General features: G+C 42.2%; 1 protein-coding gene across 13 annotated transcripts in view; it reads right to left on the bottom strand.

Moving 5' to 3' along the window:
• KMT2C (lysine methyltransferase 2C) overlaps nucleotides 1–26,251 on the bottom strand; it is a 302,604-nt gene that overhangs the window by 26,831 nt on the left and 249,522 nt on the right. For 12 of the 13 annotated variants that reach the window (XM_068235906.1, XM_068235894.1, XM_068235898.1 and 9 more), the window contains 14 exons: nucleotides 25,168–25,472; nucleotides 21,432–23,143; nucleotides 18,755–18,863; nucleotides 15,073–15,148; nucleotides 13,525–13,588; nucleotides 12,335–12,567; nucleotides 9,771–11,324; nucleotides 8,303–8,515; nucleotides 6,768–6,932; nucleotides 4,114–4,252; nucleotides 3,868–4,015; nucleotides 2,996–3,174; nucleotides 1,587–1,723; nucleotides 1,176–1,425 (listed from right to left, as the gene is read on the bottom strand). In XM_068235906.1, the coding sequence (XP_068092007.1) occupies nucleotides 1,176–1,425; nucleotides 1,587–1,723; nucleotides 2,996–3,174; nucleotides 3,868–4,015; nucleotides 4,114–4,252; nucleotides 6,768–6,932; nucleotides 8,303–8,515; nucleotides 9,771–11,324; nucleotides 12,335–12,567; nucleotides 13,525–13,588; nucleotides 15,073–15,148; nucleotides 18,755–18,863; nucleotides 21,432–23,143; nucleotides 25,168–25,472 (5,284 nt within the window). The remainder of the gene's footprint in view (nucleotides 1–1,175; nucleotides 1,426–1,586; nucleotides 1,724–2,995; nucleotides 3,175–3,867; nucleotides 4,016–4,113; nucleotides 4,253–6,767; nucleotides 6,933–8,302; nucleotides 8,516–9,770; nucleotides 11,325–12,334; nucleotides 12,568–13,524; nucleotides 13,589–15,072; nucleotides 15,149–18,754; nucleotides 18,864–21,431; nucleotides 23,144–25,167; nucleotides 25,473–26,251) is intronic. The other variant, XM_068235895.1, reaches the window with a different exon arrangement.

Raw genomic sequence — 26,251 nt, 5'->3', positions numbered from 1 at the left:
TGCATGCCGGATCTTTAGGAGATGTTGGGGGACTTCTCTACACACACTATATTCTCACCTAAGGCAGTCTTTACCTGCAATCCCAGTTGAGTAGAATTTAGTATGCATACGTAGCTTTATACAGCAACTCCTAAGCAAATAATTTCTCATAACTAATAATGTGAGTGTGTGCTCAAGTGCATAAATCCGTGAAGAGTTTTCTTCAGCTGAGCTCACTTGTAACCACGCATTGGCCGAATCGACATGAGAACTGCGGCCAAGCTAAGCAAGCCCTTATAAATCAATGGAGTGACTTTCAGGGATTCACCATAAAGCTGCAGGTAAGAAGCAGAGCTGGTAAGGTAAGAACATTTAATTCCTTCCAAGGTTTTTAACCCTTTAGCAGCCAATTGATTTAGAGGCTTGCAAGTGCTCCAGGCCAATTTATTTTAGCAATTTTTTTTATATTTCTTATTTGTTACATTTCCTTGCTTTTAATTAGTACTGCTGTAATGCGTATTTATGGCCACTTCGTACAGAGGTGCCAAAAGGATAAAATTCTTAAAAATGATTGGAAGGCGGTATCTAGGAGTATGCAAATAAATTGGTTTTGCTTTAATCGACAGCATCGAGCCAGGCCACCACCGTCTCCCAATCATTTTTAAGAATTTTAGAGAATTTTATCCTTTTGGCGCCTCTGTACATCTCTACAATATCACAAGCCCACCCCTGGTGGAGGGGTGTTATACCCTCTTTTTTCTTCTGTACACAGAGAGCGACTTCTTAATCCTTAGTGGGGACAGGCCTAAACTCCCCACCTGCCTCAACAGTGGTTGCCTTAGCGGTAACCCTGGTTTGTAAGTATAAATACTTTCATCTCATAATTTCCTCCTTTTCCAATACATAGTACACTATATTGGGCTCTCGGTTTTCTGTTTTTTATTTATGGCCACTTGTCACTAGGCGGCAGTGTGAGACAATAACAGATGATGTCTGCATTCAGTCTCTATAATTTCTGCAAGTGAAGAGAGATCAAAACATTCCAAGAATTTAAATTATCCATCACAAGTTAATTCTATTGAAGCTGTTAATGGGTTAAATAAGAAACAATGGAATTCTGACATTTATATATGGATTGGTTGAAAACATGCCACCATAAATATGGCACCCTAAACTGGAATTTATCACAGACTTACCGTTATTATTAGGCATGAATGGCAAGTTGTGCTGCTTCATCCCATATGGTCCAATAAGCCTGGCTGGAGGAATGGCCCCTGGCCTGGGCCGCTGGCGATACATCTGATGTCGGTACTCCATGTTTGAGTTCATTCTGTGCCCATTCATAAGGATGACAGACCCAGAATCTGGAGCACTGCTCACTTCATAGCTGGTGGGAATGTGGACTTGCAGAAGATCTGCAAAAGCTGCAACTACCCCGCTGATGTTCTACAGAATGGAAGAGGAAAAAAAAAATCACATGGTGGCATGCTCACTTCAAATTCAGCTACAGAATTATACAATGGTATAAAAAATGCAGAACAGAAGCAAAGATAGAACATACAGCAATACCAATAATGCAAAAAGTATGCAGTGAAGGAAATAGTTACCTCAGCAGCAGTGGGGTGCAGGGTGATTGCCACAGATATCATGCCAGACTTAGGACCGTTTGGTGTTTGAGCAAACTGTGGGCCAAAAAACATGGCATTGGGTTCTCTCTTCATTCCACAGTCCCTGGCCTCAGATCCTAAAAGGCAAAGCAAAGATCACATCTAAAGGTCAACCTCACTTTCATTATTCCTAAACGGATTTAATAAAATGGCTTCCTGAAACCCATCTCTACATGTTGTCTATTTGATAAAGTGGTTGAAACTCTTCCAGTCACATGTGTGCCCCAATAAAGGAAGGTCATTTACCTTCTATGTAGGCCCTCTCCCTTTGCAAAGGGGGAGTGTCACATAAGCCCTTTAAAACATGAAAGTGTGCCTGGTCAAGGGGTCAAGTTGCTCTTTCAGCAACACATCAATGTCACCTACTGGTGCGCATTGCTGAAATGTATACAGAAATGTGCAAGAATGCTTAGGTCGCTAAAGGGAACCAGAAGTGAGAAGTATATGGAGCTGCCATATTTATTTCCTTTTAAACGATGACAGTTTACCAAGTACTGTATTGTTAATTGGCAACTTTACTCTTATGCTGGGAATACACGGTTCATTTCTGCCGCAGATAGATGGCTCGATTGACATTTTCCGACATGTCCGATCTCCCGTTTGATCGTTTCGCCGTTCGGTTTCTGATAGAAGTGAATGGAAAAAGATAAGAAAAACGAGCGGAAGATAAGAGAATTGACTGCAGAATCGAATCGTGTATTCCCAGCATTAGAATAAAGAAGTACTGAGCTATACACAGCAGGAAACTGCATATAAACAAACATCAGCTGTAGGAAACCAAGCAGAACTTACAACCTCAATGAAGAGGCTGTCAATAAGAAGCAATACAGAAAGGTGAGAAGTGAATGGGCTAGTGTGTACTGAGACTCACTGATGTGCCAAACCTGTATAACAATGCTTTTGTGAGCACCTTATCCACAATACACAAGAGCCAGTTGTGTAGCTAAAGAGCTATGGGGGCAAGTGCAAGTTTTACATTGGGCTCCCCAGGCATTCTATGCATAACTATTCATACGCCACAAAACCTGGCAAGCACATCCACAGTGCGAGAGGTATAAGCAGAAGAGGGGAACAGTTTGTAAATGGTTACCACTACTGCAAGCATATATAGAATTGATTATTATCAACAGAGCACCATTCAAGAGCTAATACTGTGGTTGAGGAAAGGGCCCCAGTGGACTGGCCCCCCTCCCTCTGGTCCAAGGGTTCTAGTGCAGTCGCAACCTCTGCATCCCCTATTGCTACACCAATGATGGGAGCAGAGAGAGAATGACCCCCAGTATACGCTCTGTAGTACACCAATGTCCTCTACTGAAGAGCTAATATACAAATATTGGCGAGAGATGTACCTTTTCCTGTGCTGCTGGGAAGGATTGGAATGATAGGCGATGGTGCTGGATCTGGAGGCTCCTCTTTCACTAGTGACAAGTCTGGGTACCTGCTGATTTCCATACCCACCACACTCTCAGGAGAGGAGGAGGGCACAAAGCTGTCAGGGCTGTCCCTGGCATCACAGTGATCCTGAACCCTGCGGAGCACGGAACACAGGTGTTAGGACATGCTCATTTAACTTACATTTACACAAAGAATAAATCCTTTTCATCACAATTAAAATGTAGCTGCAATAAAAAAAAATTCATGTCTGAAATGTGAATTGCTTAGCATGTCAATGTTACCTAAATATCTGGAGCATTTAGCTCTTACAAAATAGAATAACCATTTTTTTTAAACTATCCTATTATCAGCAGTGTTCGCTCAGCTAGATACAAATGTTTTGATTTCTATTAACTTTGCAGGAGAGCTGCCACTGCATTCCACAATGCTATTTGCAATGTTATATATATATATAGATAGATAGATAGATAGATAAGTCTTGCAATGTAATAAGAAAAAATTAATAAAAAGAAGCAGAGGCAGGTTCTTACTAGGATTGGTACTATATCCGCCTATGCTTATCTTAACATGCCGCGTGTCAGTTGAGGTACACTTATTGAATGCAGGAAGAGAGTAAAAAAAAAAAAGTTACAAAAGCTCTAACCTCTCCTGTTGAAGTTGACAAAGTGCAGTAACTGACTGCAAATGCCAGCATTTACTGAAATATACTGTTTACTAATTGACTACATATAAAATCATTTTGCCGTTTCAGTGGACATTTTATTTTGTACAAGGTGCAATTCTGTCTTTTCATACCTTTGGTGTACAAAGCTAAGGGACTACTTACCTCAACTCCTCCTGATTATTGTGGGGTGGGGTGGGTAATGAAGCTGGGACATCCACAGATTTTGGTCCCTGTGTTATGGCTCTAGCCAGCAGATCATCCTGGGACCTGAAAGGCAGGTGGAACTGCTTGGGTCCCAAAGCTTTGGTAACTGAAACAGAAAGCAGATTGTGAATATAACAGCTGTGGCAATACCAAAGCATGCTCCCTAAAAGCATATTAATACACGGATGTAAAAATGAATACTACCATGTCCACCAAGAATGGCAGCTTTTCCTGCCAGCTCTTCAGTTGTGGCATAACCATTCACCATCTTCTGACAGGCCACCGGGGGTGGGGTAGGTGGCAGAGAGGCAGGAGGGGTGGGCGGATTACTGAGATTATTTTGCTGTTAAAATACAAGATGCATAGTTGAATTACATTTGTGATTCGCAATAAGATAGAGGAATACACATTCAAGCCAATAGCTGCTGGTAAAAAAAATAATAATTATACAGTAGAATCCCTTTAAAGTAAACCCTAAGGGACCAGGAAAAGTAGTTAAAGAGCAACTATTAGCCATACAATGCCAGAGAAAAATAACACATGCGCAAGTAGATAATTACTTGCTCTACTTGCATAACAGATGTATTGTACTGTCCACGTTTTGATTTCAGTATTTTTTTTTTTTTTTTATACTGAATGAAGAGAATTCTGTTTCTGGTAGGGGCAATCTTGGGTCCCACAGGCTAAAGCATTCCCCCCTCGGCATCCCCTGTCCTCCCCGCATTATTACAGAGCACAGAAGGGAGGGATAAAGACAGCGCGCACAGACTCACCTACTAATGGTTCCAGACACTGGAGTTCCAGTCTATAATCTCTGCACTACCGCTCTGTAATAGTGCGGGGAGGACTGGATGCCGCAGGGGGAGACGGATGTGACAGGAGTGCGTGGAGGGGGTGGACATGGCACACTACAGGAGGGGGCCGAGGACAGCGACAAGGGACATCTTCTGATCCCCCTTCCTGCACCCTAGCAGCAGGCTGCGCCCACCAGTGTATAAAAGAAAAGGTGGCCAATCACAGAGGTGTAGGGAGGGGAAACCGGGAGTTATGGAGGATTCAGCCAATCAGGCTGAATTAGCATGTAATGCAACTTCCCTTCTGCGGCAGTGTATGAGAGGAGAGCCAGGGGGCATGGGGAATAAAAATCTATTAGGAAAAAGTGAGATTGATTTTAAACTTTTGACTTGCCTGGTTAGCATCCTTTTTACTTGTTTAACAGCTACTAATAGTGAACTGATTTTAGATTTTATGCCTAACAGTTACTCTATAACTTTATCAGACATTTAGGGCTCTTTCACATCAGAGCTTGCGTTGGAGAACGCTCAAAGCATACGTTTTGTTGTATGCGTTTTGATGCGTTTTGATATGCGTTGCACTGCAGTGAGTGTGCGTTTTTAATCCGTTTTCAATGCGTTACAGCACATAGAAAAACGCAGGTAATTTTTTTTTCTTTTAGCTTTCACTTTCTACATTGTTCCTGTGTTGCATTCTGGGACTGATTGCCTGCGTTAACGGATTAAAAACGCGCATAGTGTGCGTTTTACATTGACTAACATTGTAACGCATAAAGCTAGCGTCGGTCGAAAAACTGCGCCTGGGTGCAGTGTAACGCAACGCACAAAAAGGCTGCGTTATATGTGAAAGCTAAAATGAAAGTCTATGGACTTTCATTGCACCTTGGGTAACGCAAACTTTACCCTTTGCGTTGAAACGCAGAAAATCTGCCCTAATGTGAAAGAGCCCTTATTCAGAATTTTGCATACATTGTATCTTTATACAGACATTTTCTGGGACCCAAGTTTACTATAATGAGATTCTTTTATACATGCAAAACCAGTGTGAATATGAAGCAATATAAAAAATGTGTATATAATATAACAGGAAAATATGTCAAGAAGACGTGTGCATAAATGTTTTTTTTTTTACAAACTTATTTTTTTATAATAAATATCTTATTAAATTTAAATATAGTTAGCTGTCAGAAATCCCTGCAAAACTCATTTTAATGTACAAAAAGCAAACCATAAAGTTACAGACGTCATCTATCTGCTCTCAGGTATCAATTACTTTAAAGTACACCTGAACTAAGAGGAATATGGAGGCTGCCATATTTATTTCCTTTTAAAGGACATCTGAGGTGAAATTAAACTGATGAGAAAAACAATTGTATCTTTCCTCTGTCACCTAAAAATAACTTTTTTAGATATCCCACGTTTTTTTTTGTATTTAAATCTGTTTTTTAAGTTTTTACTGTTTCATTGTCTCTGCTCAATGACACTTTTATTGAAGTATGTCAGAACTCAAATCTGAATTATTGACCCTTGTTTTATCTCTTTCCTGCTCTCAGAAGCCATTTACTGACAGGGAAGTGTTTATGGCCATAATTACTTATCAGTGATCAGGGTTATTTTGCCTGGACAGAAACTGCCACTTACATACCTGATGTTTAACTTTTTCAAGCAGAGAAAGAAAAAAAGTAACAAAGCCTAGTTATTTGTGTGCTAGGCACTGTACAGACACATGTTTATCTCATCATGTCACATGTCACCTCAGTTGTCCTTTAAACAACACCAGTTGCCTGGTGTCCTGCTGATCTCTTGGGCATCAATAGTGTCTGAATCACAATCCTCAAACAAGCATGTGGCTAATCCAGTCAAACTGCAGTGAGAAAAATCTGATCTGCATGTTAGTTCAGGGTCTACGGATAAGATTATTAGGCACCTTTATCAATTACCATATCGCGGTGCTCTTCAACAGTCCATACAAGGTCTATTAACGTTGAGAATTTGACAGGTTTTACATAACTAATGTGAAACACATATAAACCTCCAGAGAACATATGTAGCTCATGTACAAACCTTAAAAATTAACTGGGAATAATAATCTGAAACACCATCGAGGGAGGCACAGCCGAAGGTCCCCAGAAGGCGGCTCCCAGCATTTATTGGGCCAGTGCCATAGGGGAGAAACAGTGCAAAGTTCATGCCCACAATTGGCTCGATCAGCGGAAACAGAGAGAGCTGCTGAAAAGAACAAAATGCCAGTTATAAAATGAATAAAACTGTAATGCTAATTATGCAATGGAAATACAAATCCCCAGATGAAGGGATTTGGACAAAAAACATTAAGCTAATAGGAAAAACATGAGCAACTGACATGTAGACGCAGGGCAAACTGGGAATGGGAATCATGAGACAAAACAAGAAATGCGTGGCTTCTGATTTTCTGATGTACGTAGAATTACTGTCTTTATTGGTGGCCCCCACCTACTCAGATTACAGGGAGACATGACAAGTAACAATGACCCCATCTGCTACTGACCTATGCTTTTTGAAGCACAGACAATTAGTAAAGGCTTGATTCTGTACTGGGTTTTTGAAAAGACCTGCAGTTACCTTTAGTCAGGCACCAATCAGATTCACACATGCACAACGTCTGAATTTAATTTGTGACAGTTTGTTAGAGTGAGCAATGCATGGATAAGCCTCATCCGGCAAGCAATCGCTTCAGTAGCAGAGATCCATGTACTGGTTTGCCCAAAATAAGCTCATCCTGATTCCAGCAAAAACTTTACAAAGAGAAAAAAAATCACACTCGGCCCATTCATTTGCCAATAACTTAATCATTACTTATCACACCTAAAAGATATTGTTTTTTCAAAACAAACTAGGCTTTGTTTGGGTGGTAATTTTGCTAAGAATTATTGTATTTCCTATACATTTTAAGGGTATAAAAAAAGTCATTTCACACACTTTCAGCTAATATAGTTTGTAAAAATAAGTGCTACTGGAGAAAAACACATTATATTTGCCCTTTTGTCCAGGTTATTACAACATTTAAATGATGCTCCTAGTACAAAATATAGTGACAATACTTAATTTGGAAATAAAGGTGTATTTTTTCCATTGTGTTTTCTTTTATACTATATCAATAATTACAATACCTTATTTGCAAAAATCACAGTAATGTACCCTCATAAACTACATATTAAAAAGGCTATATTCCTAATGTATGTATTTAAGTTTTTTTTAATGCTGTCACTTTGTTTTTATTGATTTTTATATTTTAACTATGGGGAAGGGAGAAGGAAAGGGTTGATAACTATAGATTTTTTTGAAGTATTTTTTATTTTACTTTTTGTCCCCTAGAGGTCCCCACACGTTATCCCGTGTACTTAGAACAGTACACAGAAAGTCAGTGTATGTGTGTGTATTTACATGTGTGCATATACAGTACAAGCTCCCTTCTCCCAAAGTGAAGTTTTCAAGGGCTTATCTCTGTACGAAGGATCTGGAACTGGTTAATGTACGTACCAAGGATTCAGAACTAGTTAATATTGTTATTTAACTGCATAGTGAGCACACAAAGAGAAACTCAAACAAGTATCTCGCACCTGTTTTATATGAGTGAACGTCTCAGGAGAAGTGAAAACAGGTGGCTTCTGCTCCTCCTCTTTTTTCCTCTTCTTGGAGCGAGGAGCTGCTTTTTCTCCACTTCTCTGTACCCTCTTGGCTCTTGGTTTCTTCTTCTCCATCTCAAATTCAGTTCGTGTGACCAAGTTCTGGTTGACGTTATAAGTGAGGAGCTCTTTCTTCTCTGGGGTGTGCTAAATACAAGACACAAACAAGGTTTTTCTTAGTGGCATTGCTCTAACCGTCTAGTTTTCTATGAACTATGTATGTATTAATATCAGAAGGCTAATAAGGAGATATGGTGATTCCTGCACAATGAACACAAGATGAACTTTACGGAATGCAGCTTAATGGATTAAAATGCTTATATTATACAATATTCATTATTTAGTCAACATATGCTCATTGTAAAATATTTACCCTCCCTGATTTCCATTCTTGAAGGACCACTGTCACAAAAAAATTAAAATACATGTAAACACATACAAATAAGAAGAATGTTTCTTCCAGAGTAAAATGAGACGTATTACTTTTCTCATGTGTTGCTGTCAGTTACAGTAGGCAGTAGAAATCTGACATTACTGGCAGGTTCTGGGCTAGTCCATCTCTCTATAGGCTATTCTCGGCATCGCCTTTATTCTTTATAAAGACACTCCTTGAAAAAGATTTATAAAAAGATGCTGGCGAGCTTCCGCACTTGATGCACACTTTTTTAGCAGTTGGACTGAGCAACTGCCATTCACTAAGTGCTTTTGAAAATAAAGAAAACTCTGAGAATCCCCTATGAGGAGATGGGCTAGTCCAAAACCTGTCGGTTCTGTCAGAGTTCTACTACTTACTGTAAGTGACGGCAATAGTAGAAAAGTAATTTATAGCACATTTTGCCCTGGAATAAATGTATTTATCATCTGTAAATGTTTACATATATTTTAAGTTTTAAGATTTTCACAACAGTGGTCCTTAAACTATATCAAAGGTTGCGGCATCTTTAGTGCTTTCTCTACTGTGAACATAGTCTTGTCAATGTCTATGCTTGTCCACAGTGCTCACTTGCAGTACATCAAGAAGTTAGCATTTTACACAATGGGGAGGTCCCTTTTACCGCACCACTCACTCAAGTAGAAAGGGACTCTTTGTTAAAGGATGAGCTATTTTCCTCCTGAGTGAGCGGTGTTGGTGACTGTCTCTTTTAACTAGAAACAATAGATGCGAGAAGACTTTATAGATTGTTCTTTATAGATGGGCGCACAAAAAATATGAAGCATGGTGACTCATATATTGGAGGTCTACCAGTTGATGAAATTAGATGAGATGAGGCAGGAGCAGTTTTGCTCTTCAAAAGTAGGAACTATTAATTAACAGCACAGATAAAGCTTCTAGAAGCTGGTATACATTTTAAAAAGAAAAACATTCTTCAGAAATGAATTAGACAGCAATGACCAGACTCACCAGTATATCGGCTGGCTTTCCAGTAGACTTTTGATCAACAGGGCAGTCATCATTCTGTAAAGATTGCTCAGATTTCTGATGCAATATGACTGGGTGTTTCTTGTTTTTGAGCAAGTGTTTCAGCAACTCATTACTAGTCTCCACTTTCCCTGAGGGGCCAGAGCCAGAGTACGAACTGGTTTCCATAGAAAGTGCATCGTGCGATGTGGCTTTATCTTCTTCAGTTTTTAGCTCAACTGATGAATGCTTCTCTTTTGGGTCTGCTTGTCCCAGAGATTGATCTCCTTCTGTGTTCTCCAACTTAATTTCTTGCCTATTATTTTTAACTTTTGAGTCTGCCTGACTAGTGTCTTCCTCTACCCTAGGTTGTTCAATACCTTGTTTTAGATCTTTAGCGGTTGAACCATCTTCCAACTCAACAGAGTTACTGTTGGCCGTGTTTGGTGTTGAAGAACGTATCAGATCAGCCACGTGTTCTCCAGGGTGACCAAGGTCATTAGGAACATTAACTGTTGGTGTTGAGGCCTCTGAGATGCTTGGAGTTAGTGGCGCTGTGGTATCAGACCGTGGTGTTGAAGGTGGAGATTTTGATTCAGTGTCTTCCTCTTTCTTCTTTTTTCTCTGCCTTTTCTTCTTTCCCTTCTCTTCTGGAATGATTTCAGAATACAGCTGAATAAGAGACTGACTTTGAAAATTTGTGGCATTCACTGGCCTATCATGTCCACTGGAACGTCCATTATCAGCAACTGGTGATGCCAAGGTGACATTAGGCATTAATGGATGCTGACCTGAAGTTTGTGGAAACCCCATTTGAGACTCTTGTCTATAAGGAGAGAGTCCTAAAGACCTTTTTTCTGAACCTGCTATAAAAGGTGCATTAGGAGGGGAGTTTCCTGTGCCTTGGTGAGGAAATGCATGGCCCATTTGTGCTTGCTTCTCTGGAGACTGCTGAGGTGGCTGTGCACCCATAATGAAGTCATTAGGTAACTCAGAGCCAAAGAAAGGCATTTGTGATAATGATCTCTTATTCAGGTCTGGGCTAACCAGATTCTGCGGGTCCATTTCCATCCTCTGAAGTACTCGCTGACGATCCACCTCTTGCATTAGCTGGACTCTCTGACGCTCTTGCTGTGCTCTTAATCTTTCTTTGCGCTCCCTTTCCTGGTAGCTTTCGCTGAAAGGGTTGGTGTCATCAAACTCAACCATTGGTGGGGCATTGGGATTTGCATGATTTGCGGGGCCAGCCACCTCAGGACCAGCTGGACGCTGCATCCTTGGTGGATTTATTTGTGCAACATTCCTAGAACCATGGGGAGGCTGCCACCCTGGCATATTTGGTAATCTTTGAGGGGCAGGCTGGCCTGGTATCATAGGCCCTGGCGCACACAGTGCTGGAGGAATGGGAAAATTTGGTTGGTTAATGGTTGGTGGTGCTCCTCCAGACAGTGCTTGTTGTGGTACAACGCTGGGCAGTAGAGGAGTAACTGAAAACTGCTGCTGTTTGTTTCTGTATTCCTCAATAAGTTCTGTATGTTCTTTCTGCTGTTTTCGTATCTATTATCAAAGAAATGATCATTAAGACAATTGGTAACACAGCCTAAATTAATTTGGTGTCAAATATGCAGCACAGCTTTAAGACAACCAGACACAGCTCAATACTTTTAAAAGAGTTATATTACATTTGATAAAACATTGAATCTAAATACTCTAGTCCTGCTATTGGCTAAATTTCTAAGCTCTGTTACCAAATCCCCCACTACTCCCCCCCCCCCCCCAATTTTTAGTAGCTAGGATTACGGTCATTCCCAAACCGGGTAAGGATCCCCTGAATGTCAAGCACTACTGCTCCATATCGCTTTTAATTTTGATTATAAAAGGTTGACTTCTATAATGACCATCCATCTAAATATGTTCCTAATCACATTAATAGACAGGGACCAGGTTGGCTTTATTCCCAACAGACAAGCATCCGATAATGTTCGGTGCAACATGCTTATACAACACGCTAACTGGAATAAGAATCCTCTTGTCTTGTTGAGCTTGGATATGGAAAAGGCTTTTGTCAGCCTGGCCCTATTTGCAGTGATGTCTAATGTGGGTATATCTGGCAACTTCCTCCGCCTCACCAGCTCCCTACATTCCCATCCCATATCCACATACAGGATTCACATATGAATAAGAGTAATACGGAATACCTGGAGTCGGTGGTTTCATAAACTGAGTCATTGAATGATTTTTGTACCGACTCCACAGCCTTGGTACAGACATGTCTATAATCTCCCACCTTGATGCATGACCAACTAGCTGCATGGGACAGAAATCTTACCGTCTTACTTTCAAAACCCACATAAAAAAATAACTGGCTGAAAATGTTAACATGCCTACAGCTTCTGTTGTGCTTTACATGGATATGAAGGCAAGGTAAGGAGGATGTAATAGGGTAAAGCTACAAATGCTGTCAAGCAATAAACTAGGGGAAAAAATAACAAATACGTTTTCTGAGACGTGGAAGACAGGCCTAAGTGGAGGTCAGAAGTGTTAGGGAGGCCGAACAGCACAGTTACCTGCTCCAGCTGCTTCTGCACCATGCTCTGTTGCTCGGTAACATGCTTCAGCTGCTCCGCATCTTCCTCAGGAAACTCCCGCCCAGCTTTCTTGGCCGTCCTCTGCTTAGCTGACAGGGCTTTTTTAGATTTTCTGTGAGCCCCAATCTGTTCTTCTAGAAATTTCTGCTGCATTTGAAGTAGTTGCTGAGTCTCTTGGAGCCACTCCTCATACTGCTTCTTCTGAGAGTCATCTAATAAGTAAAGAGGAACAGAAGAGGAATAGGTCAACTAAAAATATAGCTCACAAGTCACATTTTTTTCAACATCAAGTACAGAGTGTAAAAAAAAAAAAAAAAAGAAAGAAAATTAATTAAATGTAATCACTTCTAATAGCACAAGGTTCCTCAATTACACCCTATTCACCCCAGACAATAATGCGGACAAGATGGGATTAACCTTAAATGACCACTATCGCAAAAAATGTAAAATTTAAAACACATGAAAACACACACGGTACCCGGTGTGGTAACAGATGGAATGCAAACATGAAAGGAAAAGAAAACAGTCCTTGCAACACAGGGCGCAGAAGTCGTAGTAAATTCATGCAATATAGTAGAATCTCTTTATAGGGACCTGGCCAAGTAGTTTACTATAATCAGAATTTGTCATACATTGTATATTCATACAGGCGCATGGCCTGGACTTGGGGGCTGAGTTTACTATTGCCAGTGAGTTACTTTACCAGAGTGTACTATAACAAGATTGTACTGTAATACATTTCAGAAGCAACACAAAATATATACTGTATTTTTTGGACTACAAGACTCACTTTTTCTCCCCAAAAGTGGGGAAAAAGTCACTTTGTCTTAAAGTCCAAACGCAGGGAGTTCCTGACTTGTGAACGCCTGCCAATATGGACCTCCAACCCGCCGCAATGTCTGGGACTCCCTGTAATGTGCCCATGCAGAGGAGGACACAGGAGGACAAACGGAGGACACAACTGGGCATAGAGGACACAAAGAGGACACAGGAAGACAAGAGGTACAAGGGGGCATGAGGTACAAAGGGGGCATAATCCACAAGATGCTCCTTCATCATGGATGCACCAGGTTTAGTATATACTTTTTTCCCCCTTGGTTTTTGTCCTCGAAGACTAGGTGCATCTTATGGTCAGGAACGTCTTATAGTCCTACAAGTACGGTACTTACTAACAAATCCTGGACCAAAACTTGGAGGGTTGGGTCGGATCAATTGTGATGGTAAATTCCCATCCTAAAAAAAAATAAAAATATTTTTTGTTAAAACAGCACATAACCAAATCAAATTATAACCATAACGTCATTCTGAGCCCTGGACTGTCAGGCGTCCACGTGGTCTAAATCCAACTCCCATTTTCTGCCCCTCCAATTCCTTCCGAATTCTTGACATTAGTTGGTGAGGCAAATGAAAGATCACAGATACTCAGGTTACCATAAACCAAACAAATAACACATGCAGATTGACTTCTGCTTCAGGTACCCACCAGATGGAATTTTACATTGTTTTAGAGACACTGAAGCGAAAAAAAATGATGATATTATGATTTGTATGTGTAGTACAGCTAAGGAAAAAAACATTAAGATCAGATACATCAGTCTAATTGTTTCCAGTACAGGAAGAGTTGACAAACTCCAGTTGTTATCTCTATGCAAACAAGCCATTAAGCTCTCCGACTAAGTTAGTCGTGGAGAGGGCTGTTATCTGACTTTTATTATCTCAACTGTTCCTGGACTATTTACTTTTCCTCTGCCAGAGGAGATGTCATTACTTCACAGACTGCTCTGAAAGAATCATTTTGATTGCTGAGTGTTGTGTAATCTGCACATATTATAGAATAATGCAATGTTAGAAAAAACACTATATACCTGAAAATAAAGGTATGAGAATATTTTCTTTGCTGCTAATCTTCTAGAAATTATTCATAGTACACAACCAATTCATTATATCATATTTTTTTTTTTCACTTCAGTGTCTCTTTAACAAATGCAAGAATGTGCATACATATGCACAATTTCCCCTTAACTAGTGTTGCCTGTCGGGATCAAACGTTTCCCTGCAAGCAACTCTGCAGTACCCCAGAGCTGTGTCCCAGAGCTGTAGTCACTACAACGTGCTCTATAGGCAATAGCAGTGTGATGGTGCCCACACATAGTACAATAAAAATGTTTAATTTTCCCATTTATTTGACCAAAACGAATCAAATCGAATAAAAGTCAAAAAGAATCTTTTTTTTTTCCCCGATCAAGAAACTCAAACAATTACCCTATTTTTTTTTTTATTTTTTTTTAAATAAAAATCTGATCAGAAAAAAAATTCTTCATATTGGAACTAATGGCATAATTGAACAAAATTATCTAATAAAAAAATATGAAAAAATTGTACCATGTATAGGCACTATTAGGGAGTCTTGTCTCCTACTGAATAGGTTCCAGCTTACTGAAAAGGAAGGGCTGAGATTCGAACCCAGGTCTCCTGTGTCAGGGGCAAAGCCCTTACACTATCCAGCCAGAAAAACAAGTGAGTGGATTGGTGGGAGTGGAAAGATGGGACAAGGTGGACATTTTGTAATGTGGGTGAGTCAGGAGAGTTGACAGAATAAAAAATAAAGACTATTATAAGTACGTAATACATTTACTGATTTGGTGAAAAAAAGGCAAAAATGTTGTCCGAAATGGTTAAACATAAATAAAGTTAACTTTGTATAAAAAGCACAATACCTGAGTGATGACTGATGGAACGATATTCTGACCTTCCATTGGCTGCGTCCCAGGCATCTGCTGTGTGAAAGGGAATCTGAAACAAAGGAAGGAATAGTGAATGCCTTAACTGAAAATGTCAACAAAGAAATATCAGACCTTCATGGCAAAGCTACCCAATACTAACTTGTGTAGCATAATCGTATTCAAAATAATACAATTTTCATTTCATTTAGATACATGATGGAAAAAAAAATCATAAATATGTGGCCCATGTAAACTTGTGGAAACTAATGAGCTCAGCACAGACGTCCAGCAAGAGGTACTTAAGGTCTAAGAGCCTTCAAGGGAACCTGAAGTGAGAGGGATATGGAGGCTGCCAACATTACCAGTTGCGAGCAGTCCTGCTGACCTTTTTGGCTGCAGTAGTATCTCAATCACACACCTGGAACCAACATAATCTAGTCAGACTTCAGTCAGAAACATGACCAGCAAGCTTATTCAGGGTCTATGGCTAAAACCATTAGAGGCAGGATATCAAGCAGGAAAGCCAGGAAACGCACATCTTCTAAAAGGATATAAATAGGGCAGCTTCCATATCCCTCTCACTTCAGGTGTCCTTTAAAGTGTTCCTATCATAAACCAGGGCAAAGGAAAAGAATATTAGGTTAGCACTCACAAATAGTCTCTGTTATAAATGGATGTCCAAACTTGATTGTTTAACAATCAGCAGTTACATCAGCATGACATCATGGGGCTACCAACTCCCCCCCCCCCCCCCCCAAACGTAGAGAGACTCACCAGACTCTATGGCCAGAATGGGCCCGTCTTCGCCTTAGGGGTATAGGCCAACTGAGGAAGCACTTGTTTGCAGAGTGCGAAACAGCTGTCGACTGTCTTTACATGCTAGTCCCTCTCTCTCCTGGCTTACTGTTGCTGTCATGCATCATTTTTTTGCTTGTCTACAATAAAGGTCTTTTTTTAACTGGATGTGCCCAGCCGCTCCTATCTACATAGTATCCGGTATAGTCCACCCCTCATCCTCTCCGGCAGCCTCCACACCGACCACTTCCGGTTCGCTCCACGGGTGGGTTCTTGCTGTAGCCTCCTCTCCCAGGAGCTGCAGACTTCAGCCCCTGCCCTCTTCCCATCTGTGGCTGGCTCGTTAGTGTATTCAAGGATTTACAGTCTTGGTAGGCAAAGGAGCGAGTAGAATCCGGACTCCAACTACAGAAGATGCAATCAATAGTCACCCAGAAGCGTCGTTAGACTAGGTGACGATTTGATTGCATCTTCTGTAGTTGGTGTCCGGATTCTACTCGCTCCTTTGCCTACCTAGACTGTAAATCCTTGGGCACACTAACGAGCCAGCCACAGATGGGAAGAGGAGGGGCTGAAGTCTGCATGCAGCTCCTGGGAGAGGAGGCTACAGCAAGAACCCACCCGTGGAGCAAACCGGAAGTGGTCGGTGTGGAGGCTGCAGGAGAGGCTGAGGGGTGGCCTATACCCCTAAGGCGAAGTCGGGCCCATTCTGGCCATAGAGTCTAGTGAGTCTCTCTACGTTTGGGGCGAGGGGGGGGGGGGGGGGGTTGGTAGCCCCATGATGTCATGCTGATGTAACTGCTGATTGTTAAACCATCAAGTTTGGACATCAATTTATAACAGAGACTATTTATGAGTGCTAACCTAATACTCTTTTCCTTTTCTAAAGCTAATCCCAAATAGCTAAGGAGCGCTCCACCGTTTATTGGACTGGTGTTTACTAGCCTCTGTAAACTTCCCATTGCATATTCACCCTTGTGAGCGCTTACATACATTTGTCTATTGTTCTACAAACCAGGGCAAGCCAAAATGAGCGTATGATGAATAAATACATACAAGGCATCTCACTGAAGAGAAACTACAGGCTGAAATACTAAGTAGAAACAGATAAAAGTTGCTAAAATAATATGCAAATCTAGTCTTGTGTAAACCAACCAACTTCCACCACCCTACTGGTCCTTCCAGCGATGGGCGGCTTCACTGAGCAACAGGGAAGCTACAGAACCCAATACATTTTAACTTGACTAAGCACTTAAAGTACACATCTGAGGACATAAAAAAAATATAAAAATCTACTTACCCGGGGCTTCCTCCAGCCAATGGCAGCCAATATGTCCCTCGCCAAAGCTCTGATGTCCCGTGATTCCCTCTGTTGTAGATACGTGCGCGCTCCAGTGGCCAGGAGCGTTTGAGCAGGAGCAGAACGCTCAAGGCCACATGAGCGCGATTGCAAGCAGAGCCCTTGCACAGGCACAGAAGATCCAGACCTGGCAAGGTTGGCATCTCCAACTGAGGGGATGCCGGGACACTGGAGCTGCGGCGAGGGACTTATCGGCTGCCAGGGGCTGGATGAAGCCCTGGATAAGTAGATTTTTTTTTTTTTATTTCATCAGACCCAACATCCAATTAAGTACCCCTGTGCAGTCTTGGCCGTTAAATTATCATTCGAGAATAAAAGCTGCCACTGTGCACTCCTGCATGTGCACATGTGGCCCCTGGTCACAGACAGTCGTCCACCTGTTCAATAGTGAATGATAGCTGCTATAGCAGATCACAGCAATCATTCGTGAAAAGTTGGGGGGGATTGATTGAAAATAGTCTTTTTTTCCCCTGTAGTGAAATGTTAACCCCTACCTAGCCATTTAACCCCTTGTGTCACCTGTACTTGGCCTTAAGATTTGGGGACACCTATAGCGACTGCCACCTGCGATTGCTAGGGTGACAGTTTGTGGCCACAGTGTTGTACAGATGCATCACTGTGCTGTTGCCTAGCGATGCACCTGTACAGCACTGGGGCTGCCAACCTGGGCGTCCTCACAATTGCATATGATCATTACAAACACATAGGGCTGGCAATAATAGTCTGCTACATGCCCAACTAATAATGGAATATGGCATTAGTGACATCATTTTAACCTGGAAGAATACATTTTGAGGTGTGTTACAACTGTGGTACTTGTCTTGTGAAAATAAGAAAGGATGAAAAATGAAAATAGTGTGCATTTTCTGCATTCATGCCCATTTTTCCCTGTAAAATTCCTATAAAATAATTGTTGGAAAAATATTACCCACAGAAAGCCTAGGTTATCTCGGAAAAAAAAAAACAGAACAATATATATCACTTAGATAGCATCCTGGAGAATAAAAAGGTGTGGGTTCTGCATCCATAAGCTGCGTCCGTGTCAGCCCAAATGCACAGCTGCATCAGTAGCTGAAATGCCAAAATTGTTAGGAACCATAAGTGGTAAAAACCCCAAAACCTGAAGTGGTTAAATCAGATTGAAGTCACTTGCATCTTTGTAGCTAGAGCACATTAACATGTTTTCACAGAAGATAAGCCCGACTATCAACAGATTAGCCATAAAGTGCGTACACATGCCATACCGCCGGCAACGACAGGTCCATCAGACCCTCCCGCTGGGCGGACGTTCAGCCGACAGCACGTGTGTACGCTGTCTGCTGAACGTCTGCCCAGCGGGAGGGTCTGACAGACCAGTCGTTGCCGGCAGTATGTGTACGCGCCTATATATTGACTTTCTATTACGTAGTTGTGTGCTTGGTTTACATTCAAATCCAAAAGTGCATCCATAAGCAAATCAGATTATACTGACGTCATGAGTTAATTCTTTAATTACATTGTTTCAGCTCAGGCAACAATTACCTGTTCATGACCATTGGCGACATCCCCATGTTGTTCACCATGACTTTGTTGATGCCTTTCAGTGCCACCATTTTTGCTTTCATAATAGGATCACTAATTGCATCAAAATCTGTAAATTCAAAACAATGTCCGTTTTCATACAAGTTCTCACACAAACAGTATTACAGGAAATAGTACAAATACGCTAAAGATGTGATTTTTATTTCTAAAACCCCATACACACGCTCAACAGCTGTCTTTTATGCCGCACAATTATCAAGCAACCTTTGTTGTGAAACAAGTTGAACAAAAAAAAAAAAAGTTGCTTGCTATTGTTCACACAACTGATAACTGATCCAACAGTTGGATTGACGTCTTATCAGTCTTATCAGGTGTGTGAAGAATAGAAGAATAGCAAGCAACTTTTATTTCTGGCTTGTTCAACTTGTTTCACAACAAAAGTTGTTTGAGAATTGTGCTGCATAAAAGACCGCTGGTGAGCGTGTGTAAGGGGCTTAAATAACAAAATAAATGTTCCTATAAAAAAAAAAAAAAACAAGCAGTATAAAGTCACTTCACAATGTAAACAGTGCACATCAGAGTACTTAGTCTTTCAGAAAGTATGAGTATTTATGCAGATTACATATATGTGCCCAATTCACAAAATGCCAAACTTTGGCCAGACATCATTGCTGTACACAAATCTGGCTCAAGAGAATGCAGCAGGCTGTGTCTATGTACAACTTCCTCTAGGGCTAGATTTACACACACAAAACTATATGCCTCCAGGAAACTACTATACTAACTTACGCATTTGCACCGTCTCTGCAGGAAGATGGATATGTCTGTACAGGCACCAGACCGCCGTAGTTTGGCGTAGCTGGAATTGCCAAGCTGACATACTAAAAGGTTCTTATTATGGAACATCAACTTTGCTTTGAACTTATGACAAAAATAAATATGACCTATACGGTTTAGATTTTGATACCCATAATAAGGTTCTCTTACAATCACTGTCTAATTACTGGAAAGTAACCGATAAGCTAGCAATAATATATACTCCCAGGCCAATTGAAACCCATTAAAAGTACCGTATATGCCGGCGTATAAGACGACCCCCCAACTTTTCCAGTTAAAATAAAGAGTTTGGCATATATTCGCCGTTTAAGACTACCCCTCTTCAGATCTTGCCTCCTCCATCCTCCTGGCCCAACCCTGTATACACCTTTTGCATAATACTGGGTGCCGCAGTCATCCAGGGGAGGGAAAAGAGATCAGGCTGTGATTCTTAAGAATTTGGTGTCAGGTGCAGGGTGTCAGGATTTGTGCCAGGCAGAGCTTACCGTTTGAATCAGCCTTGGCAGAAAGGTCCGCTTGTGTCCTGGGTCCTTCTATGTCCTCCACTGTCCCCCTGCATCATTTATGTCCACGTCTTGTGTGTTTGAAAACTCAAAGTTGCAATACCATAGCGTCTTGCGAGCAGCCGCTCGCCTGGGTAACCGGGCAGCTTCCTTGTTCCGGGTCACTTGACTGGTGACATGCGCTTCACAAATAAGTGTCTTCCTCTTCCTATGCACGTCACCAGTCAGGTGACCCGGAACAAGGAAGCTGCCCTGTTACCCACGCGAGCGGCTGCTCGCAAGACGCTATGGTATTGCAGCTTTGATTTTTCAAACACACGGGACGTGGACATGAATAATGCTGGGGGACAGTGGAGGACATAGAAGAACCCAGGACACGAGCGGACCTTTCCGCCGAGGCTGCTGCAACCGGTAAGCTCTGCCTGGCACAATACTGACACCCCGCACCTGACACCCGGCGTATAAGACGACCCCCCACTTTGCAGAAGATTTTCAGGGTTCAGAAAGTCGTCTTATACGCCGGAATATACGGTAATTGGAATTAGGAAAATATCTCATACAATTATATACACACGTTATCAATACCTTCTGAGGGACAATTTTAATTGTAAAATTTCCACTTAAAAAGCCTCTTAACGCAGATATGCTCCTTTTGGTGCACAAAAGGTCTTTTCAATGAAATAAAACAAATTCTGCATGGGATCCACTGGCAGCACATTGCGATGGATCACAAAGCAGCCAAGATTTCCAAAAATTGCAGAAGTCCACAGCATCTTCAGAAATCACAGGCACTTTGTAATTTGTTGCAAAATGCCACCAGTAGGTCCGAGGCCTAAGAAATGCATTCCCTTGTGCATAGAGCAGTAAAAAAGGAGCAGTGGCCTCAATTCACTAAGCTTTATCAAACACTTTATCAAACGTTTGATAATTTACCTCATTAATAAAATCTAATTTTGAATTCACTAAGGTGTTATAGATTTATCAAATGTTTTATCGATAAAACGTTCAATAAATCTATATAACACCTTAGTGAATTCAAAATTAAATTTTACTCATGAGGTAAATTATCAAACATTTGATAAAGCTTAGTGAATCGAGGCCAATGCAGTGATTCCATCAGGTTTTGATCCAACCATGGCTAAAATGTTCTTAAAAACTCCATTAAGTGGATCATTCATGGACACCACACAACCAGTGTGTTGATTGGGCTTAGCCATTTGTGTATTAATTTTATTGACAAAAGCTTCTATGTGGACATCTTAAGTCTCACTGACTGCTGAAAATTGCACAGACAAGTCAATAAAACAAACACATTGCAAACCCAGGTAACTACATACCGATATTAGGAAAAAATGGCTCGGACCGCTGACGGATCATGGCTTGCATCTGCCTTTGCTGCTGCTGTTCCTGTCTTTCCTGATCCAAAAGGTCCTGCAGTAAAAGTGGTTGTTCTTCCAGAAGTAGCGGCCTCTCTCGACTCTGCTGAAGGATTATCTGCTGAGCACTTGTCAATCCAGTAGGGCATTGTAAACCTTGATTTAATGGGTCTCCTGGGACAAAAATATGCCCCCCTTGTTGATTTGGCAAAAACACAGAATTTGTAGGAGAATCCTGTGTGAAGCCATGATGAGATCTTGGTGTCATACTTGGATTTAAAGGTGGTTCTATCACTTCACTAGGGGAAGCAACCATACCATGAGGGATAGCTGCCACTGAATTAGACTGTGGACCAGGCAGAATTCCAGATGGAGAGTCCAATTTATCCACCTCAGAAAGTTCAGTATTTTCCTTGGTTAATAGGTCAGTAAGCACCGGAACAGATTCAGGAATGCCACAAGAACTTAGGCTTTCCTCAGAAGGCAGCTGTAGTTGGTCTGTTGAAAGATCAGAATTAGGAGGAGCTTCCTCCTTTTCACCTTTCTCTGACCGGTCACTGTTTGACAGCACTGAGGAAATTTCATCTTCAAGTGGCTCAGTTCCAGCAGCAGATAACGCATGTTCAGACTGAACATCTGACATTTGGTCTTTGGGTGATCCTGCTTCAGTATTTGTTTCAGAGGCAGCAGCAATAATCATATCTGATGAAGCAGGGATTGGAGAACATAATTTAACAACTTCATTACTGGCCTTTTCCTCTTCAGTCTTGCACTGGGGATCTGGTTTATCATCGATAGATACCCCAAGGTCCAGATCCTCATTAAATATGTCTTTCTTATCTCCAAGATCAAGCTCTGGATCTGTGTATGCAATTATATCAAACTTCCCTGATCTTAAGAGGTCATCAAGCTGAGGATCATTAGTTTCTAGATTATCTAGTCCATCAAGGTCATCTCCTTTTGAATCATCAGGATCTAAGTTAATATTTTCAAGAACTTCATCATCTAAATCTTTAACTTCGACCCCATCTAAATCTTTATCGAGATCCTTTTCAGAAGGATCATCAGGATCTAGCTTTTCATCCAAAGCACTCACTGCTGAATTTTCGTGTGGAAGATCTGATGATTCTTTTTCCATGTTGTCAGCACACAACGGTGTTTGCAAGTAATTATCAGTGACCTGATGTTGATCCATTCCATGGACCAGGAGGGACTGCTGTCCTGTGGGAATCAAATGCTCCAAACCTGAAGCAATCTGGCCTTGATTATTTAAACCTGCATGATGAACTCTTATCTGTTCCATCAGCCTTGGGTTTTGAAATTCTTGTTTAGGAAAAAAGCTCAAATGCCGCTGATGTTGTGCTGATGGATCCATCATATTAGGTGGTGGTCCAAAGATAATTCGTGGTCTGCTATCAGGAGCCCTGTGTCGAAGTTCGATGTATGCCTGTCCTGATATATTATGCTGCTGAACTTGCATTCCCTGTGGAGGGAAATGTGGAGGGAGACCACCAGGATTATTCATTTGCATGCCGCCTAAAGACCTGGACAGCTCAATTGACATGTCTCTCCTCATCTGCGGAGGCATCCCTGGAACTTGCATCTGTAATGGAGAGCCCAAAAACCGCTCATGACCAGAGACAGGACCAGGGCCTGGCATAGGGTAGACAAATCTAAAGGTAGAAAAAAAAAAAATATATGAAAACGATATATAATGCAAAGCCCCAAAGACATCAGTATATTGCTAAGCCTATAAACATCTACGCTGAGATTAGTAAAGCATGTGTCTGATAAACTAGGCACTGTTGCTTTTGTGTGCTTGAGATGATTGAAACAGGATCGGCTACATGTCTCAGCAGACCACATGTTAATAAATTTGCAAATAACCTTTACACGGTATAAAGGGAACCTAAACTGAGAAGGATATGAATTTTTCCTTTTAAAATAATACCAGCTACCTGACTCTCCTGCTGCTCCTGTGTCTCTGTAATACTTTTAGCTACAGCCCCTCAAGCATGCAGATCAGGTGTACTGACTGAAGTCAGACTGGATTAGCTGCATGCTTGATTCAGGTGTGTGATTCAGCCACTACTGCAGCAGGACTGACAAGCAACTGGTATTGTTTAAAAGGAAACCTCAATATCCCTCTCAGTTAAGGTTGCCTTTAAGAATGTCAAGCCAGCTTAGGGATAAGGAGGGGATAGTGTCAGAGTTTTGGGGTGTGCTAGAATTAGCCTGAGTTTAATGGATTAAGCCAAGTAACAGGTTAGGATCGGGAGACAGAAGAGGTCACACTAGTTGAAATAGATGATTTACCGCAATGTGAAATCACACCTGAAAATGCAAGTAAAGTTTTGGTATGTGGCTGTTGTATTTTCAGGAGCCAGATGCGATTCTGTATAGTGCAAAACCCCACCCCAGGACTTTGACCCCAAAATGTGGTCCTGGGGCTGCCACCTTGCGACCGCCAACTGGCATTAGGCGGCTGCAAGGAGGTTAAAAATTGACCAGTCAAATTCCGCTGAGGTGGCATTTAATCAGTCCATCTTCAAACCGCCTAAATTTGCATATGAAACTTACATAAAACTGCATCAACTCGGAATAATTTGTTACATTCTCGCCAGAGAGAATATGTTACATTCTTGCCAGAGACGGCACAGTCCAGCTGCCTCTGCTAAGTTAAGCGATTGTACAAGGTTTCAGTAAGTTAGCCCAATGGTTACAACTGCTAATGGTCCTTATACACTTAACCTCCCTGGCGGTAAGCCCGTGCTGAGCACGGGCTATGCCGCGCAGGGGGATTTCTCAGGCCCTGCTGGGCCGATTTTGATAATTTTTTTTTTGCAGCACGCAGCTAGCACTTTGCTAGCTGCGTCTGCCCTCTGATCGCCGCCGCTCTGCACCGATTACGCGGCGCTCGCTGCGCCGTGAGGCCCCCCCCAGACCCCGTGCGCTGCCTGGCCAATCAGTGCCAGGCAGCGCTGAGGGGTAGATCGGGTCTCCCAATGACGTCACGAGGTCGATGACGTCGGTGACGCCATGGCGACGGGGGAAGCCCTCCAGGAGATCCCGTTCTCCGGCGAACGAAGGGGCTGGGGGGACTTTGTCTCGCTACATGAAAAAATAAAAATTAAAAAAAAGACTTTGCTGCCCCCTGGCGGATTTTTTATAAACCGCCAGGAGGGTTAATGTGTTGGTTTGCGGGTTTTTTCTCTCTCCATTGCTGTGCATTAGGAAAAACATTTAAGTTAAAATGCATATAGTGGGATCTGAGCCATAAGAAAACATGGACATTACTTGGAATATCTGTTGTCTTTCAGTTATAACTGACAGCCAACTGACTACGTGTAAAAGGGTCCTTAGGGCTCGTTTCCATATAGCGTGCTTTCAGCTGGGCATATGGAAACACGATTGCAGGGTCACCAGACAGTGCATAGACTGCGCTCTCTGATGTTTCTATACATGCGCTGCAATTGACCACTGAATCACAGCACATGGTTGCCTGCATTTTGGGGCGCAGCCCGCGTAGAAGTCAAGTGCAAAGCAGAGCTGTGCTGGCACACGGCAGGCTCCTGCGTTGCTTTAATGGAAATGAGCCCTTAGTCATACATATTCTGTTTTTAATTAGCAACAAAGTATCAACAGCTTCGCTTTAACTTATTCCAGACCTTAGAAAGAAGAAAAAGTAGAAGTTTACCTGTGACCAGGAGGTGGTCTGATAGCAATGTTCATATCCCCAGCAAATGATGGTCTGCTAAACTGGGCAGCCCCCGATTTGGGGAAGGGGGGAAATCTTGGGCTTCCTTTAGGAACAAGTGTAGCTCTGATATTTCCAGGATAAGGCGGTGGAGGCCTGTTAAAGACATCATGCTGCCGATGTGGATTGTCCTGCTGCCACTGTGCGGGGTGTGGACTCATCTGCATTGGATCTAGAATCTTCTCTTGTCGACCAGAATTTTTGTTTTGCTGCTGTCTCAGAAGCATCTCTCTCAACTTTTGGCGCTGCAAAAATGTTTAAGTGATTCATTAAGCCACTACGCTGCACTATGGTTTCATGGCTAGAAATATATATAATACGAGAAATATTTCAACAGTTCTGATAAGCATTTTGATGGCAACATTAAACAAAAAGCACAATTTTTGTATTTCCCATTAAATGGTTTCCTTAAAGGACTTACGAGGCCAATATAAAAAAAAGGTGAAGTACCTGCATCACGTTTAAATGCACGGAGGACGCCATCCGCGCCCTCTGTGCAGTTCCGCCAGGTCCCCGCAGTGCAATCGCCCCCACCCGGGCCGCTCCCGACCCACAGCCCGGGTCGGGCTCTCCTGCCTCTCCTAATATGGCTGCCGGAGCTGGCCGCGGCTGCGCAGTCCGCATAGACAAGAGTGCGGCTGCGCAGCTCTAGGCCCCCCCCCCCCCCCATCCACACTACAGGCTGTCTCCTGTGCGTGGATCGGGGGGGGGGGCTAGAGCTGCACAGCCAACTGCGCAGCCGCGGCCAGCACCGGCAGCCATATTAAGAGAGGCAGGAGAGCGGCACGGGGAGGGGGGGCGATTGCACTGCGGGGACCCGGCGGAACTGTACGGAGTGTGCAGATGGTATCCTCCGTGCATTTAAACATGATGCAGGTACTTCACTTTTTCTTTTGTTATTGGCCTCATAAGTCTTTTAAAGAGAGTCTGAAGAGAAATTTGTTTGCTATGTTTACCTTTTAATTCGCTTCAGAATTCTCATTAGCCGCAAACCGTCGCGTCCAGGCTGAAAAATCCCCGGGGG

The sequence above is a fragment of the Hyperolius riggenbachi genome, chromosome 5 (assembly GCF_040937935.1).
Source record: "Hyperolius riggenbachi isolate aHypRig1 chromosome 5, aHypRig1.pri, whole genome shotgun sequence".
Taxonomy (NCBI): domain Eukaryota; kingdom Metazoa; phylum Chordata; class Amphibia; order Anura; family Hyperoliidae; genus Hyperolius; species Hyperolius riggenbachi.
Note: the sequence above shows the minus strand (reverse complement) of the source record. Positions and strands in the feature narration are given on the sequence as shown.